Below are 25647 nucleotides of genomic sequence, written 5' to 3'. Positions count from 1 at the left end.
CAACGATCCTGCTGCTTGAGAAACGACATGTCCGTGAGTAAGCCATGTTATAATTCACTAACGACCCGCCCTGGCTTCACACGGGTGTAATATTGAAACAAAGAGGCGGAAAATAAAGAAACTATACGTAATCATAATCAAAGACAGTAACTTCACATTTTTCACCTCCCTTTAAACAAAGCTACACCCGCGCGGAGCCAGGCAGCGTCGCTGGTTATGTATATTATGTCTACAACGTGTTACTTTTAATTTCCTTTCACTTTAGGAGACCGTTCAAACAGGTCAAATGAAGTTTTTCTAAGACATGAGTCTTCTGTTTAAAAGATGATCAAGAATTAAGATAATTAATTACGCGCGGTAAAACAGTGTAAAAGGCTGAACTTATGAAGTTTTTTAAAGTGTTTTTAATTTAGACAGATGGAGGGAAGCTACTATAGGTTACTTTGTAGTTTTACTATGCTACTAAAACACGAAATCCTTAGAACAATATTACTTAATTTTTTCGTAATGGCTACGAAACCCTATTTCGGGCGTGTCCGACACGCTCTTGGCCGGTTTTTTGGGATTCCCGCGGGATAGGGATAAACGAATTCTGCGCAGAAGGAGTTGCGGGCAACAGCTAGTAACTAATCGTTTCTGTCGACTGATCTGAATTAGAAGCTATAAAATATATGAACCTCGTGTATCAAGTTGCAAGGTCAATGTTTTAAGTTTGGATCGCTAAAGATGAAAGGATTTTATACTCCTTTTCCCGAGTCGGTAACGAGTTTAAACTATCCCCGGGGTTGAAAGTGTATCGATTACTATGTTGATACTTCAATACTGGCCAGGGAGGATGGAAGAGTAAGGAAAAGCAAGACGCATAAAGCGATCTCATGTGTCAGTGTCTTCATTTATTGAATAGCACTTCTTCTCCTTATTCACTTGGCACGAGTGAATTAATGAAGAATTTTGTTTTTTTTTCCCTTCAATTTTTCAAACATTTTCCTTCATTATTAACGTTGTCTTGACAGTTATAAATATGACCAGAAAAGAATTAGCCACGGCTGTTCTGGAGAGCGTTCAGTTACATAAATTTAATAGATTATATTAATCAGTGTTGTAGGATATATTTAAAAAAGTACCATATGAATTTAATCGAAATCTGTTCGGTAATTACAATTTTATTCATATTTGAAGTCTATTGCTGTCTCTGTTTTAAGAAAAAAAGTTTCCTATGAATGATTGTGGGACTATTATTAGACTGAAGAAATCGAGTTTATTGCCAAATTGTAGCCTTATATTTTTTTGACTAAGCCCTTGTTGTGTTATTAATTATGAGTGCAAATGACGAAAGTAGAATGAATTTTTATAACAATAAAAAAAATATATGTATTGTTTTAATTTTATCGTACCTAAATTTTTTTTTGTAGTTTTTAATGAATTTTAATGTAATATATTGTGTTATCGATTAAAAAAAAAACATAATGTTTATGCGTTATTTGCTAAGTCATTTCCGCTTTTTCTCACCAGTGGACTTTTGCTTCACGGCTTCATGCTAAAACTTTATCTATGTAGATCGCGCTCCGCAAATAAAAATGATAAACAAAGTTTAAGCGTAGCAACTTATATTATCTATGCTATAAAGTGTAGTTTTAGTCCCTCGCGCGAAAGTTATGCTCTTGAATCTGATTGCTGTACGAAAACGTCGCAATAGTTTTTGACACTTTTATTGTTTGTTCATAGTAAGGTTTCCCGTTTGTAAGTTTTTGTGGTGGAGATTCTTTAATTTACTTTTTACGGTCAAAAGGTTTGGTAAGTTACATAATTTACCGAAAACTAACTCATATGACGTATATTGTGTCTCGGTATGTACGGTATTATTGTATGAAAAACACCAATAGGTTAACCAACTGCTCCAGTCAGTGTTGTTGTTGCTGCATTATATCCTGGGGTACGCTCCTAGACTCTTTGTGTGTTTTCTAATGCGCCTATTGTTTCATGGTGGTATGCAGTTGAGTGGAGTTTATTAATATTTAACAAATTGCATATTTCAGTAAACACACTAGACATAAATTCGGTACCTTGATCTGTTATATCCTTAGGTACGCCGTATCTTAGAATTATATTGTTTACAAACGCTTTGCTTACATATTCAGTGTCTTTTCGTTCTAAGGGTTAAGCGTCGACGAACTTTGAGAGCTCGCACTGAATCGTTAATATATACTTAAATTTTAAATTATCCGCATCTAAGGGCCCTAGTATATCTAAAGAAATTCTTTCAAAAGATGTACTTGGTGTTGTGGTTATCACCATTGGCACCTTAATACTTATTAGTGTGTTTGTTGAATTGGCAATGTGTACACTTCTTTACATATTTATATACATCGTTGGTCATTCCTGGCCAAAAATAATATCTTTTTATGTTAATTAGCATTCTGTTTACCCCCGCCCCGCGTGACCGCTAGTTGGTAACAGATGGAAGTTATTTAAAATTACTCTGATTTCATCTTTGTCATAACTTTCGTACACCTTTTGTGTAATACAAATGCGAGATTAAATATTAATCACTTTATTGAAGTAATTTTACATAAAAAATGCACAAAGCACAGCCAGCGAATAGGAAGGCTGAGCAGAGAGAGCGAAAACATAGACAAACCTATGTTTTTTCTTAAAACTAAAAATGTTGCAATTCTACAATAATAACATTAAAGTGTTTTTACACGCGTATTTTTATATGTCCAGTCTTGTACTGAACACCTTTTATTACAAGGATTCTAGGAATTTCACACGTATAGTTTGCAAAGAATGCTTTTAAATTAGCTGCGTTCTGGATATCTTTAATTATAAAAACTTCACTTATATCTAACTTTCTGCAAAATAATTCTAATTCCCTCGCTAACACACTTACGGTAGATAACAATCGGGATAATAGATGAATGCATGATTTATTCGGTTCGTACACAAAACATCCTTTATCACTCACTGTTATATTTTGGCATTTATTATTTATTATCTGGTAATTTGAGTTACTACACAATTTTTAGGTGCTTTGAGAATATCCACTAAGTATTTAAGGTAGATCATCTGCGGGTAAATCTGCGGATGTACCTGGTCTTACGTTGTTATTAGTACATGTTAGTTGCCTGCTCTGTTTTTCTGCCTGTGCTCTTGTCGTGACTGATACAACGTGTGTCCTGATGCTCTTTAAATCTTCGCTATTTAATGGTAACCGACTCAATGCATCTGCGGCTGCATTATATCGTCCGGGAACGTACTCAAGTTGAAATTAAATTCTTCCAAATATAACCTAAATTTCGTTAGTCTACTCGAAGGATCAGTCATTCCAAAGAGATAAATTCAAGGGCCGGGATTTCTCTGGACACCTCTGAGTTGCGAGCCGGGTTAACCCTGGACAACGCTGTTCGTTCTTCTTAATAATTAGTGTAATCTTGAACGAATCTTGTTTCTTCAAAAATGAGTCTAAATTGTGGTATAATTCCCGATAATCTTCTTCCTTCCAAATTTACCGCCGAGTCTTCTTAATTAATCATAATAATTATCTTCATAACTTAAAACTTTTCTTCACTGTTCATCCTGCTTTCTTGATGTCTTCTATGATGGTAATTCTCGATGTTTCAATTTCCGTTCGTTGGGCAATGTCGCCATGAAGTAGGTTGAGGGAGATCGAGAAGTTTAATGGTATCAGAGATGTTTTATTCTCGATAGTCTAAGTATAAGCACGGACTTAAAGATTAATTACACATATTTATTAGCTAATTCGTGCTTACTAGCTATTACTCAATAACGTGCGTCACATGTTGTAGGGAGTAATGTTAGGTTGCGGTTTTTGTGTGAATTTAGGCGTGTAGCACAGGTTTAGAGTCACGAAATTTTGTACAGTTGTTCTTAACACAACCTCAATGAAGATCACGATATAAATTTCGGGAATTCCTAGAGGAATTTTGTACAATCTCGGAATTTCAATTGTAACTACCAGATCGAATAGTTTACGCGTGCGAAGCCACGGGTAAACTCTAGTAATGAATATTTGCTGCATTTGTACAGAACTTTATACTTTGAATGTGAAACCAGTTTTGCATTCAATTCTCTTAGCTTTTTTACATTCTCAAGGCTTTAAAAAGCTGCAAACCGAGCTAGTTACAAGACTTACCGAGTCAAAGGAGCCTTTCTCCTCTCATATTAGCAAGTCTAAGTCGCTATTATCTTTGAGGGATTAGTCTACGAGTTTGAGCATATAGGCCTTTATACGGACATTAATCTGTTAAGTATACGGTGTATTTTACCCCACTACTAAAAGAGAGATGTTTTTTGAGCGTACGCATACCTTTAAGTATGTAAGTATGCGTGTATGTTTGTTTCTTTGGTCCTCTCTGTTGTACCTAGTATAAAAGGTTGGATGATTTTCAACATAAGAAACATTAGATTCGTCAAAACTGTCGGAATTATATAGGGTAGGTATATGGCGTCCGTATGAAAAAATAGGGTTGTTTTTTTTTGGGAAATAATAAGTGCATCGACTAAAGATTTATTCAGCATCCGCAACGGAACGTCTTTTTTTGTATGTTAGAAACGGGTTAATAGAACAACAAAACCAGCAAATTGTGCAAAATCGACTGACAATTCACAAAAAACAATTAATGTAACTCGGCTTACCGATAAATATATTATCTTCAAAATTGATGACTTAAAAATAATATTATAAATCAGCTACTTTTTTTTCGAGTTTCAGTATCTGTCTACTAATTTAATCAACCCCCAATAAAGAGCATCGCAAATAATGACTTAGCAACTAAATTAATAATTCGTCTTCTTTTTTAATGAAACATTAGCAACACACCTCGTGGTGCGCTGCGCGAGAACGAGAGCACGCACGCGCTGGAACCGGCCGGCTCCGCCAATGAGCGTGCTGCATTCAGAATACCGTAACAAGTCACATGTAGTCGCAAGTCGTATGTACTAGCGAGCGAAGCGAGCGAGCAAGACGGTTTGGAGCAGAAGCGACTTGGAAAGGTTAGGTTCAGAAGGCTAACTTCGATGTTGGGTTTTATTTTTATAGCAGCCCAGATAATATTGCTTCACAAATGATCTTTGCTGTTGGATTTTAGCCATGTGTTTATACTTTTCGATCATTATCCTCGATGTTTCTATAAAAATGATAGGTTTGTCCTTTGCCTTTTAGACCTCAAAGCAGAAAATAGAAGTCCCGACTTAGCCTTATAAAAATAGGATTAAATTAGAGTCTGTTCAAATTGTTCAAATACAATATAGACACTTATTAGAAACTTAACATTTGTAGACATATCACAAATTTAGTTGCTATAATAATCGTCATGCTGATTCATTAAAACGTAGCTTGGATTACACAATATACGGTCGCTTGAAAATTATTTATTAGGCGCTTCAAATTAGTCGCTGATTTGTTAATTTAGTAGACAAATAATTAAAATTGAAGGCACAAATGACAGTTTAAAGAAGCTGCGTTGATTACAACCCATTTTTTTATTACAAAAATAATAGTTATCAAATAAAAGCTAATACCTAGTTAGCCTGTTCCAAATATTATACATATAATGTTATTAGGTATAACACTTTTAAGCTGCCATTTTCAAAGGAGCATCAAAAAAGAAGGTAGGGTAAGTGTACCAGTGAATTAACACTTAAGGAATTTTTCGACTTTGAAAATTAATTTTAGTCAGTTGGGCATAGTTACTTTAAAATACCTACTACTCTAGTTGGTTAATATCACCATTATTCAACAGTATTACTGCACAATTTGAACATATAGCACTATTTAAGGGAAAAAATTGAAAACCACCAGTGAATTAACGCAAAATGAATGAACAAATGGAACCAATGAATTAATAAAATATGATGTTTGGTTATATTATAAAAATACAAAAGCGAAGTTACGAGTATATTAACACAACTACATTCAATATACTTATTTGGTCGATTCCATGTCCTAAAATAATTAAAGTACAAAAATAAGTTATTGTTCATTCACTAGATCTTGGAAACTAATAAATGGACAACATTGTCCATTCACTGGAAAACTTAAACCAGTTAATGAACCCATATAAAATATGTTTGTTCGAATAGATAATATATTTGGATCAATGTCACCGATTCTTCGTTGGTGCTGCTCCATAGAACAACATACGTACGTCCACTTTATATCGTTGCCATTTCAAAAGTGTTGCTTAGGAGTCGAAGCAAATTTACCAGAACCTAACAAGTAAAGATGCTAAACGAAGAAAAATACGAGGCGTGTTTGAAACGTACAAAATTCTTATTATTTAAAAAAATGCGTTTAGTTCATTCACTAGCACTGTTCATTAACTGGTACGCTTACCCTATTTCTAATCTTCAAAATATAACACCCGGCGCTATGGTGAATTGTAAATGTCCTTTTTCTAGATTCGCATTTTGAGTAGGTACGTGCATACCCGGCATACTGCACCCTTGCACACCCCTGGTTATATCGATGCACAATTCAAGTAAGCCACACCTAGTATTATCTCAATACAATACAGGTCCTGAGCGTGAGTCAAATTCTCGATTTATTATATTGGTACGTGCTTAACACAAAAATATACATTATTAACGTCATCCGAACCGTAATAAAATGGCGAACTTACCGCATGTTAATATTACAGAAATATGTGGTATACACTCTTTACCCGCGGTTTCGTACGATCAATAATTATTACTTAACCTAAGTAAAGAAAGAAAGAACGAAATAAATAAATCATTTATTCGTGACAACCTTCGAAATAAGAAAAATAATGAATTGCAGATTAATTATACTGTCGGGATTTTTCTATTTAAATATTATTAAAATTGCCACTGGATCTTTAAAAAATAACTTTACATGAAGAAAACTCGTGAAAAATTAAAAACAATACGCTTAGCGGTTAAGATTTAGGGACTTTACTTGCATCGTGATCTCGCAGAAATATCAAAAATAAATGTAGCTATATTATTCCGAAGATCCAGCTACCTGTAAATCAAATATTATCCAAATCTAAATCTGTTTTAGTATGAAAGAGCAAATATGACACACACACACACACACACAAACAAACACATTACATTTATCATTATTAGTAGGATCTTGAATCACGAAATATTGGGTTATTCAACAGTTCATGAAATATGGAAGTACCCATCCACCACACACGTCACGTCTGCGGTGAAGCCATATTCACGTCTCTCACAGTTTTTATTCGATATTCAATTCGGACGTGCTAAAAGGCAAAATGGGTCCGAATTGGACTGGCAGGTTAGTTAGCTGTATTCAGTAAAAGTCAGCTTTATAAAATGTAACTCCTTCGAAACATTTTGTTTACGCATTCAGTCAATTCAACGCGTATACCTTACGTATTATGAGCAGTAAAACTTTTTTTAGTAGTTGGATTTGTGTGATGTTTGTTTGTAATCTTACAGTGCACCTAGAGGAGGAGAACCTGCATAAACACCCATTTGATGCATAGACGTAGTGATCGTAAGGTCGCGGGTGAGCAAAGTAATTCTTTGTAGTCCATTATCACTTCCACGACCAGTCGTGTTTATCGTGTACAAGTAAAACTTCTTACGCAAATGATAGTTCTTCAAATATGCCAAAGTTGCCTCACTATCGAGACAGTTGAAACTTCTGCTTCGATCTAGTTACATTTGGAGAGACTTGGGCACTAAAATACTTTCTACAAACTTACACTATAGTCCACTTAAAACTTCCTTACGTCTGCAGTTTACAGCGTATACTTTGTAGGAACCTCTCAACGTAATGTATTTTATATTGCACAAATAGCATATGTCCAATACTAAAATCCCAGCCAGCCAGCCAGTAGGAATATTTTCAGATGGGGGCATTGTATCTCGCACCTGCATATAGGGAGGTGCATTTAGAGGTTTCATTCTGTACCTTACTTTTAGTTCTATGTACTTACTTTCTTTTACCCCGCATCCCGCCGCCCATGCTAAAATCATATTTACATTAATCCATGAACTACAACAATTAATTTGCTCACCCGTGACCTTACGTAATTTCACACATGAATTTGTTTAAAAAATACTCTTTATCCTATGTTTGAGATATCAAAGATAAACCTTTAATTTCTAGGCTACTATAGATTATTGCGGTTCATGAGTCAAATAAACAATTAATACATTTTATAAGCGAAAACAAAATCCTAGCCGAGGTTAAAAATGATGACAGTCTTATAAGCTTCTTCGAAAAAACATTTCTGACAGTAAAAAAAGAAAAACTTTTTTTTCTGTCCGTATCTTAACTAAAGTACTTACCAGTGGCGACTTACCCTATTCCCATCGGCTTGCCCAATATTTACAAAACAGGACTACAGGACATACATGACTTATGAAAATAATGTATACGAACTTTTGCTTCGACTTTACCACGAATACATCTGACGCTACGCCACTGGTACTTACATAACTTTAGGACTCGTGACTAGTTTTTCACGTTACCCATTTGAGCCTGCGGTATTTTATGGTTATACAGGGTTATCTATGACTAGCTTTATTTATAAAGAAGTTCATTCAACGCTGTTCTAGTGACTGGCAGCGGCGTGCAAACGAAACGCTGTAACCCACTTTTTCATACAAAACTGTGGGCACCAAAATCTATAGTGGTACTTCGCATAAAAATGGAATTTTTATATTTGAAGAGAAATAAGGAACGAAAAATAACGTTATTTTTCATGAAAATTGCTAGATTTGGGAATACTAGGAATAATATTAATTATTCAGACCAAACATACATTTCTTCAGGAACTTTGTTTATTATTTAGACAAAAAATAACATAAATATCAAAAATACTATACTATCCTAACGAAAATACGGGCCACGCATCGGTAAAACGAAAATTCTAATACATAAATATAAATTTATCTAGCATTTCTTGTTGAAAAATAGTTTTATTAATACCTACAAAATAACACAATACAAATACTGTTTATTCTGCTGAATGTATTCAAATAAAGACGTAAACGTATTTTTGATTTTACCGATCTAACTCAAGTGGCCCTTATTTTCTTTTGGCTAGGTTATAGTATACTAAGTAGGTAGAGTCGAACCACTTTATTTCTAATAGTGCTAGCGGTGCGCCACAAAAAGCTGCAAATCGTGTTAAAAGCATGAAAATCGGAACGATTGATCTTTAGGCTATACGAATCAAAAAACGAAAAAGGAGAGGAGTTATGACGTCATCTTTTTTTGTACGACCATTTTTTTTTTGTTACGAAACCTATCGTGTGTGGTGTCTAATGAAAGGACTTACTAAGCCGATTTTCAAAATATATCACATCATTATATTTCAGTTACTTTTTTAAAATTAAAATAAAAATAATTTTCAAAACAAACCAAGTTTGAGCTGCTCCAGATATGATATAGTTGAATCATTATTTGTAAAATATACCTAAAATGATATGTAATAGCCTCATATCCAACTCGAAGAAAGCAATTTTGAAAATATTTACATTTAGCTCGTGAGTGACTGAGTGCTCCGCCGGCCGCCGAGCGAGCAAGAAAGGGAAGCAGGCAGGGAGCGGCAGCGGGGTACATGCTCACGACAAACATTTGAATCAAAAGCGAACCAATAATAATAATTGCTAATAATGAGCAAATATCTTTTATGCCTGTTTCAACTAATTGTGATTTTATCACGTTTTGTAATATAAAAAAATAAATTAAATATTAAATGTAAATATTTTCAAAATTGCTTTCTTGGGGTTGGGTACGAGGCTATTCCATATCATTTTAGGTATATTTTACGAATAATGATTCAACCGTATCATATCTCTGTAGTAGCCCAAACTTGGTATGTTTTGAAAATGTTTATTATTTTTATTTAAAACAAGTGACTAAAATATAATGATGTGAAATATTTTTACAATCGGATTAGTAAGTCCTTTCATTAGATACTACACACGATAGGTTTCAGAACAAAAATTTCATTTTTCCCATGCAAAAAAAAGATGACGTCATAACTACTCTCCTTTTTTTGAATGTATGCGAAACTCCAATGAGGGCTATCGTTTTTTGTCTCACTAGATGGCGCACTGTTGCGTGAGGTTTTTAAGTATGGCTTTCAAAGTCTGTTATTACGGGCGTGAAAACAAAGTTTAGATTAAAATCATATTTAATACACCTTAAAACCGTACCATAAAAATATCGAGCATGCCACAGTGTTGCATAGTCCCCGTTTTGTTCGGAAAAAAGGGAGGACAAAGGTTTCCGAAAGACAAAACTGTCTCAAAACACAGACATTAAATGCCCCGGAACGCATATTTGCCATAATTAATTTCAGGTATTGCAAAATATTCACAAAATTATTCTAATTATAAATAAACCCGCGTAGCTCACCCAAAAACTATGAGATTTGACATTTCGGAGACCTCACGCTACACTAGCGCCTCTAGTGGTGAATTCATACGCGATAGCCCTCATTGAAAACACGACACGACGAGCTGTCGGTAGGCCTCCAACAAGACGGAGCGACGACCTGGTTAAGATCGCGGGATCGCGGTGGATGCGGAAAGCACAAGACCGGTCTGAGTGGAGAGCTTTGGGGGAGGCCTATGTCCAGCAGTGGACGTCTTTCGGCTGACATGATGATGATGACAATTGAAAACTAAGAACTAAAGCCCAAGTCCTTATTCATCATGCTGAGAACAGGCTCATGTCCTACAGTATGGGACGGACACAGCCCGAGATGATTAATTGAAAAGTATTTGTTTGCGTAAAAAGTAATCAAAATGGCGTAGCCATTTTGAGTAAACATTTCGTATAATAAATAATAAATCAGTTACCTGCACGTTATTTAGGTTTCAGTATTTAAGCCATTTTCCTAATTACATGTCAGTTTGATGAGGGTCGGCTTAGCCGCAGGCTGTATGCGACAAATGATGAAAAGTGGCTGTCCTTTTGAACGATTTTTTTTATCACACACACACACACACACACACACACACACAAACATCACGCCTGTATTCCCAAATGGGGTAGGCAGAACACACGAAACGTTACCGCTTCGGAGCCACTTTTTGCAATTTTATATTTTAAGTTTGACAAAAAAGGTACAATAGTGACAGGTTGCTAGCCTGTCGCCTACGGTATACCTTAACCTATATCCTCAGTCACCTCTTACGACATCCACGAAATAAATGGAGGGGTGTAATTCTAACCCGACACCACACGGATTTTTTTATGACATATAATAAGATAAAGCCATCACCTTTACACTTATCCAGACTTTATCTAAATAAAAGATAAGAGGGAGGGCCTCTCACCCTTCTGTTTTTAAACTAACTCCCGACTCAAAAAGAGGGGTCGGGTGTTATGAGTTTTAAGCTTGACGCCAATGCATGTCTGTCTGTTGGATCGTATCTCTCAAACGGATGGATCGATTTCGTTACGGTTTTTTTACGTGAAAGCGAGTTTCCTTGCGAAGGTTTTTAGCTGTGTTTGATAATAATCGGTTCAGCCGTTTTTGAGATACTGAACCTTGAAATGACAATGTCGGGGGGTTTTCAACTTACCTAAGTTGATAAGGTTATATAAGTAGTTTGCTGTTACAATGTTGTAATTCATATTGGATAATCTAATATAAGTATACCTATACATGTCCCACTGTTGGGCACAGGCCTCCTCTCAGTCAGTCAGGGCTTGGGCTGCAGTTCCCACGCACCCAGCGCGTGTTGAGAACTTTGTACACACACATCCTTGAATTGCTTCGCAGGTGAAATTTTCCGCACGTGTGACGGTAGAGTCAACTACAAAGATACGGTCAAAGTTATAAAACTTTGTTGATTTAAATATCTTCGAAGTAAGTGACTTACAAAATATTGATCGAACTGTGCTTAGAAGTTGATTTGATTATCTAATACACAACCTTAATGTTAGTTAATAAAGTCGTGTATGCATCAACTTTTTGTATTTGACTATACCTAGTTACGCGCGGGGTCAATGAAAAAAAAAATACACAAAAAAAGTCGAACACAGAGCCTCCTCCTTTTTGTAAATCGGATATAAAGCTCGTGGTACATTTCAAACGTAATGTCCGTAAAATTCTGAAAACTGTCAGGTGTAAAGCATCAAACAAAGTAGGTATAATCAATCAACCTTTACAAGAAACAAAAAAGTTTTGGAAGCTATGTCATTCAATTTCACATTTCTGAGGAGACATTTTAAGATGGCATCTTGACGCTCCTTTCATCCCAGTTTATCTTTAACCGCAATTTGATATTATGTGCTCAAAAACATCGTTATTTTAAATTAAATTATTGTCAAAAGATCCTAATTTTGTCTCGTCGAATTTGCGGTGAGCGGCTAAGCTGGTTGGCTAATTATACAAGATGTCTTCAAATTATTCTGGAATATTTTTCAGATGGTTGGGTTAGTTTGACTAAACACACATGTATACAGGCTGTCCCACGATTATGCCACATGGAAAGTATCTTAAACATTGGAAAAGACTTTGATTGGAGAAGATTTTGGTTTTAAAAACAATTTAAACTTCATTCAGTTTTTTTTTTGGAAAATACTCTGTCTAACCAGGAATCGAACCCACCAAGTAGTAAAAAAATACAATTGTATACATTTTCTTGAAACTATAAATGTCAATTACATGGTCGACCGTTTCTTTAAGATGTTATGTTAAAAGTAAAAAAAAATATCCTTATGATTGAGTTTTTGATCAGTACTGCAAAATTACAGATTTTTTTTTACTATTTGGCCGGTTCGATTCCCATTTCAGACAGGAGATTATTCGAATTTCTTTGAATGCACTTTAAATTGTAATAAATTGGCATAGCTGTAGCTGTATAAACACTGTTCTATTTTTGAACATATCTATCTAAATTTTAGATAGTGAATTGTGCGCAGTCAGTGCAAGGGTTCTTATTTATGAGGTTTTTAAAATCCGTAACATATTCATGCAAAAGGAGGTTAAAAAAGTGAGTTTCTTTGATGTCGAGTCGATCTTATGAGTCACATCAATACCTATCACTCGTTAAGTTTGTGAATTTTACAATTTGGCCTTTAATACTGACTGTATACAGCCGGGACCGAGTACCTACTATTTAGCAGACACATACCCCATATCAAGCCAATCTGACTATTAGAAATTGGTAGTAATTATTACTTAATGTAATAAACTCGGGTAACTCACGTCTTAAATAGAGTTTAGCTCATATGAGTGAGTCTCACGGTAGAAATTATTTGTATATAATAGACAAAAGCTCGGAGCTGCTCGGAGTTTCTCTGAAGGATCGAATTCGAAACGAGGAGATCCGACACAGAACTAAAGTCATCGACATAGCTCACCGGATAAGCAAACTGAAGTGGCAGTGGGCCGGCCATATCAGTCGAAGAACTGATAACCGCTGGGGCAAACGAGTTCTTGAGTGGAGACCGCGAATCGGCAAGCGTGGCGTAGGACGCCCTCAGACTAGGTGGAGCGATGATCTTCGCAGGTTAGCTGGCAAGAACTGAATGAGACTGGCCGAGGATCGTGCTCAGTGGCGTGCAACTGGAGAGGCCTATGTCCAGCAAAAGTTTATGTGCATTTATCAAACGTTGTATTTGACTCCATTCAAAGCCTATTTCACGCAGAGGAACCCTCCCAAATGAGTGTTGACTGAATAAACACTTTGCACTCAACACGGCTCCGGGTTCCGTAAAAACGTTTCTTCGGAAAGCACTTACACGCGTTATACACTAAAACAATAGAGCGAAATGGCGATAGAAGAGTAAGTACAGGTGTGAAAACAAAATGTGCAGTTAATATGAAAATCAATCTTACTATTCGCGTTTATAATCGCAATAACGCAATTTATATATGTGTGTGTGTGTGTGTGTGTGTGTGTGTGTGTGTGTGTATGTACGCGCGTGCGTATTCGTGTGGGTATATGTGTGTGTGTCCAAGACAACCAAGTCCAAGATCTTAAATTTGAGGCCATTTGAGGCTCCGGATTTAGCCTAGCAACCAAAAAGCAACAAAAATACTTATCTTATTACTAATGTAAGTTTTGTCATCATTAAATAACGGTGAAGGCATATATTTATTAGTTTTTTTTTTTAAATATCGTTGTTTTAGCAAACCTGTAGCGATAGCCAGTTTGAATTGTCAACAATTAAATGTTATGGCATTCATTATTTTGAGATAAATTTTACTATAACTCCTTTTATCATTCGAAAAGAGAATATTCACGAGAATATCAATTAGAAAGCGATCTAGGCAAGACGGTGTCGTGTCGCGGGAAATAGTTGTACTCAAGCGCGCGTCCGGCCGCACAAAGCGGTTTCCGATCGCGGCAAATATGGCTTAACGGGGTAGTTTTGCTGTCGATAGCGAAAATCAATAGATTGTAATGAAATGATAAGATTTTATTTTTATTTTACTATGTGAATTTAAATATTTAATGGTTTGCCGGATGCGTTACCGTTTATTGCTCGTAAGTCAGTGTACTGTTTAGTTGCATTGACAATCAAAAGAATAAATCATTATTCAAAGAAAAAAAAGCATACTTAATATACATAAAAAACATTTGTTAACCTTCTTTTAAATTAAGAATTTACACAGTTTTACTGTACATAATTAATTGCCTTAGTTCTTGATTATCTTTTAAACAATAAGAAATATGCCACTAGTGTCTGAAGAAATTAACTTAATTTCATCTATTGAATGTTCCCAGTTAACGAAAATCAAAAATAACACGTGAGGTATCTACGAACATTGTTGGTTAAATAAAATTAATAAAAACATCCTGTGAATAACATTTTTTTCTGACAAGTAATTTTATTGAAAATCACACAAAATAACCCAGTTTTTTTATCCATTAGATACAAGAGCCTTCCTACGCATCGACTACACCCACACTTCCCCGACTGAAAACTTGTCGCACGTAAATTTATAACTTCATTATCTCCGCCCTTACATCAATAGTAGATTATTGTCGTGGCCTGGAAGTAGCCAATTGCTGACTGAGTATGAGTATTAAACGGACGAGCTTGCGAGTCCGTTTAACTAATACGAAGCCAGCAATTGCTATTCCAGCCGAGACTAATATAAAGCTTTTCTCAAAAATGGTGAATAATTCTGAAATAGAATAAACTTTTTCTCAAAATATAGTAAAAATTTAATTTTATTCCAATATTTTTCTTATGCTTTCCCGCCTTTTTTCATTAAAAAATAAACTGCAGGTGTATTTTTCGAAAACACCATAAGCCATTTCAGACAGAATAGAAAAAGTCCGGAGTTCCAACAAAATATCTGATACCGGCCATTAGACTTGGCTGTATGTATACGACTTGTGCCAATATTGCCATGGCCTTTTTAACTTAAAAAAAATGTGACTGATTGCAGGCGCGCTAATTCATTATTGTCGAGCTAGCGCGCCTGCAATCGTTTTAACTTTTTAATTTTTCGCTGACCATAAACTATGCACTTCACCTTCTGATATGTAAAGAATAATGTCAACTTTTACGGTCATTTTGAGAAAATTAACATTAAAGTCCTCATTTTCTCCCCCGTAACACGGGAGGTAAATCAAATTCGGAATATTAACCGTCGAAAACAATAGAGAATCTCAAATTATGATAGACTACACGCTCGGAAGACAGCTGCTATAATTTAATTCATTAATGTCGTCAGTACCTACACAGCCTTACAAAATGGCTGGCTGGCTGGTACTGCAAACGCACGTTGATAAAAAAAAAACATAAAACAAGAGTAAAGCTACTGTTACATGTGCTCGTTACTAGCAAGCTTATAAGTAGGGCCCGGAATTTTACGTGCGGCTATTGACAGATTGCAGGGAGAGAGCACCGCTTTTTATCGATGTTATCGTTAAAGACAATGTTTTTATGAAATAAAACCTGATACGTACTTTTTTCAGCGGTCAATGATGAAAAAATTGCTTTCTTGAAATCACTATAATTACGAATACCTTTATATTTTATAACTTGAGAAAATATCCGTCTGAGACCACTGAACGTTACCCTTTGATAAAAAAAAGAAAATAAAATAAATAATTTGAGAAAATATTATTTTGTATTCCTTCAGTTCTTACCGCCAATATAAAGTATTTTATAATAATATTCCAAGCAAAAATATATTTACAATTATGTATTAAAGTTACAACTTAATTAACAGCTGTCGGTTAACCGCATTGATAATAGTATGATATTGATAAGAAGCGGTGCTCTCTCCCTACAATCTGTCAATAGCCGCACGCAAAGTTCCGGGCCCTACTTATAAGCATGCTCATGGACTGTTTATATTTGCTAGCAAAAAGCATGGTAGTTTTGAGTGTACTCCTAAATAAACATGCTCAAAACAAACACTCCGATACGGAACATGCCTTTTGATAGCATACCCCTGTTAGTTCAATGTCAGTGCAATGATCGTGTTAAAAAGAAAGAAAGTAAGAAAGAAAGAAAGAGAAGAGAGTGAATTCACTTTTAGTAACTTTTTTTGCTTGCAACTCTCGTGGCACTACCAATACTAGCATTTGCTAGCATGCTCATTAAGCAAACGCGTTCACACTTGCTTATTACCTTTCCCCTTTTCACCCCCGCATCAACTAGCATACTCGAAAATAGCAGCTTAGATGATAGTGTGACATGAATAGCAGGGCCTAAAAAGCACGCTGATAGTAGCATGTCCTGTTCACACATGCTAGTAGGTAGCATTTGCTCGATAGTAGCATGCTCTCGTTCTACTAACGAGCATGTGTGACAGGGGCCTTATTTTCATTCTGAAAGGTGTTCGCCTGTTCGCGTTGATCAAGATTCAAATTTGGATGTGTTTTTGTTTGTCGTAATCTAGTCGTAATGTCTTTTTGTGTTTAGAAGGTAGGAAATTAACGCGTGAAACAGGAAATGAACGTGCAGTTTTAAAAAAACCGACACGTTCTTAATAAAAACGTCATAAGGATGAATTTTGAATATAGATGTCCTACTGACAAGACTAAGTTGTTGGTAGGTACATTTTGTTTTACTGCACGAGTGCGTTTTGCTTTTGTACCGGCGAATACCTCTTCATTTAAGAAATTTATATTGTTATGACAAAATAAGCAATATTTTTCTAAGAATTTCGTATTTTGCACGGAATATTCCAAGTTTAGGTATATTTTATACCTTAGGCTGCTATTTAAGAGTAAAACTACTAATAATTCTCAAGCAAACTTAGCCGTTATAGTTTTTCTTGAAAGATTTATATACTGACTACCACCCTGATTTTTTTCAAAATTTTCCACCGAACGGTTTAGATTTTAAAGAGGGGGGGGGGGACGCTCTATTTTAATGAAAATGTGCACTTTAAAGTCGAATATTTTGCAAAAAAATCACTGACTCGAAAAATCGTTTTAGCAACCCCCTAGTGGTTTTAAAAGACCTATCCAACGATACTCCACACTACAAGATTGGATGAGAAAAAAAAACACCTCCACTTTACGTCTATGGGAGGTACGTACTCTAAAAAATTGTTTTTAAATTTTTATTGTCTATTTTGTCGGCATAGTTTACATATATGTTCGTGCAAACCTACAGCTTCAGCTTCAAGCGTCAAACAAGATAGAAACATCTAAGTAATTAAAACAATGTCAGGTATTATTATAAACATGAGAACGACGTCATATATTACTTCCTCAACTCATATCAGAAACCTCACATTTTAACACAAAATAACAATAAAATTACCCCCATTGTCCCTAATACGCTTTGTGTCAGCTCAGCAAGCCTCAATGAGCCTAGCACGCTAAATTTTGTCACGGACAAAAAGCTTTTGTCTCTATCTAACCAATATGTGTGATATAGATTGATGCTTTATCTCCGCGATAAACGCTAGTATGCTAACCCAGCACCCGTCAACTCTGCGAATATCCAATATTGCGTTTAATCGTCCAGCCGGAAATTTCACCCATGTAATTGCCCTACTGCCACGACGCATGCGTGGAACACACCGCGCATGTCACGGACATGGCATGAGACTGCCAAAAACAAATACATTTTTAATATGATTCGGCCTCCAAATTCCAAATTCGAACAGTTTTTTTTCTTTTTAACAATGGCCAGTGTTTAGGTTAAGAGCGTAGTGGGTGCGGCTAAAAAAGTAAGTAGAATATTTGCATGATTCCTTTACTGTGGAAGTAACCTTAAAATGTTTTGGTGGTTTGCTGCTGATTTTCTTGTATGTGATTACTTTTCTTTAGAATCATGTTTAAGCTATTTCATAGTTATTATCCCCATAAATTTACCCTACGCAAGATACTGCTTTTAATTCTGAAAAGGTCAAACTATTGCAGGTGGTCATTAAGCATTTATAATGCCTATGAAAATGGAATACCTTTCTATTTGAAAATTACAAAAATTAAACCACATGGACGTCAAATCAAGAACAATATTTTTTGATGTAACGTCTATGATGTAACTAAGAACATTATTAGGATTATAGAATGTAATTCAAATGTCAAAAGCTATTCAAATTGGTACTCTCTTGTTTGCAAGCAACTCATTATCTTGATCAGTTGGAATACAGATGACGTTCGTGTTCGTGTATCTTCGGAAAATAAACGAAGACTGCCGAAACTGTGGATGTAGAAAATTTTTAAGTTCACCTTACATGTAAATTATTATTGTTATTGTCTGAGTCTCTAGACTAGCTCTAGCTAGAAAGCAGGCTTAGAAATGAATGACCATATTTCGTATCAAAAAACTGACTTATTAATGTAAGGGTAGGATAGGGTACTAAAATCGAAAATTATAGCGATGCTTTCTACAATAGTAAAAAGCCAAATCAAATCCTGGCCTGATTTGTTAAAGTTTTATAATGGATTTTCATACATACTTCATGGCCTAGGCCAAGAAGTTATGTAGGGAGGTGGTAGGGAGCCATAAATGAGAAACTTCATGTCTCCATTTCATGACATTAACGCATACATTTCCGAGCATGTTTGAGAAAATACTATTAACATGCTGCTTATTACTTAAAGTACTGACTTGTTTAATTTGTTACTGACTTATTTAACTCTGGTGGCACTTCCTATCTTATCTTATTCAAAGTAGCACCCGTGCAAAGCTAGAACGGGCTGCTAGTAAGTCGATATTGTAGATATTAAAATATTGCAAGCTTGTTTAGATTAAAGACATTAAATATCATTTTGAGGAGCGTGCCGTTCTAAGCGCAGTCTGGCTGTACCGAGATTACGTTTCCTTGGCCCGACTTAAAAGGCTTTTAGGTAGTCACTTTCTTTATTTAGAGGAAAATTTAATTTCTTTCAGCCAACCTTCTGTAATCAGGGGACAAAAGGAGGCGGTCGATTGTCTTTTTATTATCGGACACTTATTGATGGCTTTCCTGCATTGTTCGTGGCCTTTTGTGAATTTCAGTTCATTTGTGGTTGTTTCAGTGTCTCGTTGTAATGAAATTATTAATCAATGCGTAGTTAGAGCTTAGATATCCCACTAATATTATAAATACTAAAGTTTATGAGTACGTGTGTGTGTGTGTGTGTGTGTGTGTGTTGTTACTCTTTCACGCTAAAAGGCCTTAAAGGCCGGCAACGCACTTGTGACTCTTCTGGTGTTGCAGGTGTCCATGGGCGACGGTAATCGCTTACCACCAGGCGATCCGCCTGCTCGTTTGCCCCCTATACCATAAAAAAAAAAACGGATCGACAAATTTGGATGAAATTTGGTTTGTAGATAGCTGGATTGGAATAGCGCATAGGCTAATTTTTGTCTCGATGTTTCCATGGATAATAATCTTGAAATTGTAATGCCCCCATCCCATCCCAGTCTTTATATGTCCCACTGCTGGGCACAGGCCTTCTCTCAGAACAAGAGGGCTTGGGCCATAGTTCCCACGCGGGCCCAGTGCGGATTGGGAACTTCACACGCACTATTGAATTCCTTCGCAGGTTTGTGCAGGTTTCCTCACGATGTTTTCCTTCACCGCAAAGCTCGTAGTAAATTTCAAATGTAATTCCGCACATGAATTTCGAAAAACTCAGAGGTGCGAGCCGGGGTTTGAACCCACGACCCTCTGCTTGAGAGGTGATAGGTTAAACCACTAGGCCATCACGGCTTTTTAATGCAACGTTGTTTTTTCCTTTTTTGTTTTTGATTAAAGTTTTTCTAAAGCAGTCGGATTTAGGTATTGATTTTTTTAAATTAGCTTTTATATCGCATACTTTTTTGATGGAAGTAATCAAATAAATGAAGTCTCCCTTATTTCTTTTTAGCGGACACAATTTTGAAATAGGTATTTTGCTACCTTATGGCACTTGGGGCATATTTGAAGAATCTAATAAAATCTAGTAACTAATACCCCATAATTTTGAAAACCGTTAGGCCGTTTAGGCTACTAAGTGGGCCAAAAAGATAAACAGACATACATACATACTTTAATTCCTTCGGGCTGTCTGGTAAAAATGCTTTGATACCTGCTATTGATTGGGCGGCATTCAATTATAGCCTATTATATCTCATGGGATTTTATCCGAAGCTTCCTTATACCCGTAAGTAATATACATTACATGCTTCTGAATAATGTAATAGCAGTAACTATATTTCAATGCCGAGCCAGTTCATAAATTTATTTTATTGCTTCTTCCTCTTCGAAATATATTGGTTTAAGTAATCCTCCTCTATATAAAGTGTTATTTTAAAGATATTTATGAGAGTTCAATCCAAAAGTTTAGTATGTTGTCTTTCATGCCACATAATTTTACTTAAGTTTAGCACACTGAGTAATTTTTGGGGTTCCGTACCCAAAGAGTGCCAACGGAACAATATTAATGAGACTCCACAGTCTGTCTGTCTGTCTGCCCGTCCGTCTGCACGGGGCTCTATCTCTTGAGTCGTAATAGTTAGACACTTGAAATTTTCACAGATTATGTATGGCTATGGCCGTTATAACAACAAATACTAAAAACAATAAAATAAATATTTAAGGGGGGCTCCCATACAACAAACGTGATTGTTTTACCGTTTTTTACTTGATATTAATAACGGCAACAGGTAGACGCTTGGAATATTCACAGAATCTTTAGTTGTATAATCACTTTAAAAATAAATAAAGAAATTAAAATAAAATAAATATTTAAGGGGGGCTCCCATACAAAAAACTTGATTTTTTTGCCAGTTTTTTTCTAAAGTCTAATGTTGTATAGCTAATGGTACGGAACCCTTCGTGCGCGAGTCCGATTCGCACTTGGCCGGTTTTTTATTTATTAATAAGTAACTGATGACCGCTGCGTCCTCTGTGAACGTTTATTTAAGTTTTATTTTAGTTTTTTATATCGTACCGTTTTTTGTCCAAATAAACATTAAACACAATCCCGTCGGAACTATGCAATTTTACGGAATAAAAGAATCCTTTGTGAGTAAGTTATAGCTTATCTGTGTGTCAAATATGGTCAGTCGTTGAGATAGAGTTTTTATTTATAATGCACAAACTTAAGCTTTGTTAAGCTTTGATCAGCTGTATTTGCATTGATATTGGAGAACCTCAAAGTCTTGTTAACCAACGAACTTTTAGGAACTTTTTAATGCAATGTGGTAGGTACACAAAAAGTGTGTGTGTCTAATTTACGAGATAAAAGGAAACTGAAAACACGCTTGAGGTCTTAAACTTAGGTTAGTCTTTCTAATGTAACCTCTACGCCACCTGTAAAAGTTCATTAACTTCGGAATATAATTTCAACTCCGCTTTACCCCACCGAACTATTACCCTATAATACCCAGTGGTTGTATCTTGTCTTGTAGCAGCACTAAACGTAAAGTTCTTCCCATTGAAAAATATTTATATATCTTCGCAAATTAGAATTTTCCCTAAACATAAAACTGAGATGCGATGCTAAAGTTATCTACGCGACCACAAAATGAGAAACTTATTAAAACTTCTGCATTTCCGCATAATGACAAACTCTGCCTCACGTTTTCACAAGCCAAACAACAAATTAATAATTGAGTTCGCAAGTGACACCTTGTTAGATGGAACCTTCACCGCATTTCCTTGAAACTGGAACACCTTGAAAACAGTAATTGCTATTTTATTAGCGACAAAATTTAACATTCCGCTACAATACTGAATGCTAAAGTGTAATCTGTTTTGTTACAGGTCTGAATTGCCGTTGTTAATTCCACCGTCGAAGGTCGTAAAAGTTCAAGCCGGCCGAAGCGTGAATTATTTGCCCGAATCTGTAGCGAGATGAACAGCACGTTTGGCTACTCCGCCTTGCGGCACAACCTCTCTGGCAAGACACGCAACGCTTCGCTACCCCACCCCGACGACTTCGAAAACATCATCGACAGCAAATGGGTTCAAACCGGCTTCTGCATAGTCTACACCGTTATCTTCGTCCTCGGACTATTAGGGAACACCCTAGTTTGCTTCGTTGTTATAAGGAACAAAGCCATGCAGACCGTCACTAATCTCTTCATCACCAACTTGGCTCTGTCAGACATATTGCTGTGCATTTTCGCCGTCCCCTTTACTCCGCTCTACTCGTTCCACGGCATTTGGAGCTGGGGCTCTCTCCTATGCCACATTATGCCTTTTGCACAAGGTTGCAGCGTATACATATCTACATTGACACTTATGTCTATAGCTATCGATAGATTCTTTGTGATTATTTACCCATTCAGACCTAGAATGAAGATAGGGACGTGTGTCACAGTTATTTTTATGATATGGACGTTTGCTGTGACTGTGACGATGCCTTACGCTATATTTATGACGTACTATGAAGCCGATCAGTACTGCGAAGAAACTTGGCCCTCTGAACAGTTTAGGCAATTGTTCGGTTCCGTAACATCGATCATGCAATTTGTGTTGCCGTTTATAGTAATCGCTTTCTGCTACACTTGCGTAAGTTTCAAGTTGAACGACAGAGCCAAAGCGAAAGCCGTAGCGAAGAATACTCGGAAAGAGGAAATAGACAAGAATAGAAAACGTCGGACGAATCAGATGTTGATAGCCATGGTGACAATCTTCGGTATGTCATGGCTCCCACTGAACGTGATAAATTTGTGCAATGATTACTACATGTACGCTATACATTGGAAGTATTACCTGGTAGCGTTTTTCACGTGTCACGTGGTAGCGATGTCGTCGACGTGTTACAATCCCTTCATTTACGCTTGGATGAACGAGAATTTTCGAAAGGAGTTCAAGCAGTTATTGCCTTGTATGGACAGGTCGGCTCATTTGAGGGCTAACATTCAGTTGGATCCAATGGGTCCATCAGAGAAGACGTTCAATGGGAATACGACGACGGATAGTTACTTGAGTTCTCAGAGGGGAACATCGTTTAGGAACAAGAGGAAGCCGAGCGCTGCTGCCGACGTGGAGAGGAGTGGGGTCGAACTGAACGAAGATCTTCTAACGGTGGACGTGAAACACTGCCATATCTCAACAAGTTATAACTTGCGCCGCGAGTCTGTCAAGCTTCGCCTCATCAACGAGGAGTCGTTCGACTGCACGCCGCCGCAGAGTCAATTCTAACGGTTGATTTCCCGGGTAAATAATATTATAATAGATACTTAATTGTCATTACCATTATTCCGACCGGATGGTCAAGTGGTTAGAGAACCTGACTACGAAGCTTGAGGTCCCGGGTTCGATCACCGGCCGGGGCAGATATATGTATAAATAATACGAATGTTTGTTCTCGGGTCTTGGATGTTTACAAATACAATACAATACGAAGACTCTTTATTGTACACCAGAAATAGAAATATAAGAAATAATATAATTATAATAATATATCATCATCCCAGCCTATACATCCCACTGCTGGGCCAAGTATCCTCTCTGAACAAGAGGGCTTGTGCCATAGTTCCCACGCGGGCCCAGTGCGGATTGGGAACTTCACACGCACCGTTGAATTGCTTCGCAGGTTGTGCAGGTTTCCTCGCGATGTTTTCCTTGACCGCAAAGCTCGCGGTAAATTTCAAATGTAATGTAATAATAATAATCAAATGTAATGTATTATTATTATAATATATATTTAAGAATGTATTTATTTATATAAGTATGTTTATCCGATGCCAAGTGTCCATAGCATAGTACAAGCTTTGCTTAGTTTGGGACTAGGTCAATTGGTGTCAAGTGTCCTGTGATATTTATTTATTTATTATTATCTTTCTCTTTCTCAAATAAAATAGGTACTGATTAACACTGGGTATGACAATGTTATTCTTGCGAAGTTGTTTACACTGAAGCAGCAGGGCTACTACGAAACTGGAAGTTCGTATCCTACCGTCCCTCTCGCTCTCGTATTAAATAGTATAAGTGTCAGAGGGACCGCACGACACGAACTTCGAGTTTCGAGTTTCGTAGTAGCCCTGCTGGAACTTTCACGATTGAACCTTCCTCAGCTTCATAAGCTATCACTTGTACTTCCAACTAAAAATAATGTTTTATTGGCGTTTAAATAATAATTATATATAGTACTTAAATATATACTTTCTGTTAAATATTGCTAATAGCTTTCCAGCCCGATCGTAGCTCACCTGATAATTTTGCGAAACTAATAACAAGTTTCGTATTAATTTGGCTAGCAGTCGATCGCCTCTCAGAAGTTCGCGCGTTTCATTGAATATTTAATCAAGTTATCAATTTTGTTTACAGGTGCGGCGTTGGTGGCGCATCCAACTCTGAGCAAAAAATAACCTGAGAGTGTACAATATTTTTGGATCAAACTTTTAAACAGGAATTTTCTAAAACAAAGACTACTTAGTGAACGGAATGAAGAAAAGTAGAAAGAGATAATAAAACAATCATTTCTTCATTACCTTCACTATTGAACATATTCTATAATTTCAAATCGCTTATGAACGTATTTTAAGAAATGACACTCGTGATATTTTTAATTTCTGCCGATGTGAGTACAGTCGCCATCAGATATTTCGGCGCAGCCAAGGTGGTCAAAAATATAGATACATGAACTCTAATACCTTAATAATAGAGTGCATGTGCCGATATTTTTGACCACCCTGGCCGCTCCGAAATATCTGATGGCGACTGTACAATGCCCTATTTCACGCAGCTACAAGTTACAATTTACAGGCGGTCGGTAGTCTCTTTTCAATGCATACTATTAAACGAAGACTACCGCTTGTCAATTGTAACTTCTACCTTCGTGAAATAAAGCACAGGTCTAGCACATAAATGACTAAGGTGCTTTGGGGTAATTCCACGTGGATTTTTGATGAGTTGACATGACGTTTGTAATTTCGTTAATTACTCCGAGTTGGTAAATTATATTTAAAGTCTTAGGATATTTCTGTCGTTTCCACTAATCGATCTTATATACTATATAAAAAAGTTTCTAAAATATGATCGATTTATGGAAATATTGGTATTCAAAAACTAGTTACTTATTTTTTTTGCACAGGGGCTATTTCGGAATATAGCGGGGTTATTCTGCGTGTTATTGAAAGGTGGACTTTATTATAATTTGGCTCAAGGTTCATATTTCTTTTTAGGCTGAAATTACCCCATTCATTTTTATTTTTTATTTCGTTAGTAATATCCACAGTTACAGATTTTTTCAATATCTGTATTCCGAAATAACCCCACAAACGCAATGTGGTTCTCAAAATTTGCCGCAAAG

General features: G+C 36.2%; 1 protein-coding gene across 2 annotated transcripts; it reads left to right on the top strand.

Moving 5' to 3' along the window:
• Nucleotides 1–25203, top strand: LOC141430061 (prolactin-releasing peptide receptor-like). Of its 2 annotated transcripts, none has more exons than XM_074090604.1 (3): nt 1–33; nt 22149–23549; nt 24663–25203. In XM_074090604.1, exon 2 carries the CDS (start codon nt 22239–22241, stop codon nt 23532–23534), a length of 1296 nt encoding a protein of 431 aa, XP_073946705.1. In that variant the 5' UTR covers nt 1–33; nt 22149–22238; the 3' UTR covers nt 23535–23549; nt 24663–25203. The 2 variants fall into 2 exon arrangements, with proteins under 2 accessions (XP_073946705.1, XP_073946704.1); XM_074090603.1 differs by lacking the exon at nt 1–33 and adding an exon at nt 17995–18137.
• Nucleotides 25204–25647: the final 444 nt, after the last annotated feature.

Source organism: Choristoneura fumiferana, chromosome 8, assembly GCF_025370935.1.
Source record: "Choristoneura fumiferana chromosome 8, NRCan_CFum_1, whole genome shotgun sequence".
Lineage (NCBI taxonomy): Eukaryota > Metazoa > Arthropoda > Insecta > Lepidoptera > Tortricidae > Choristoneura > Choristoneura fumiferana.
Note: the sequence above shows the minus strand (reverse complement) of the source record. Positions and strands in the feature narration are given on the sequence as shown.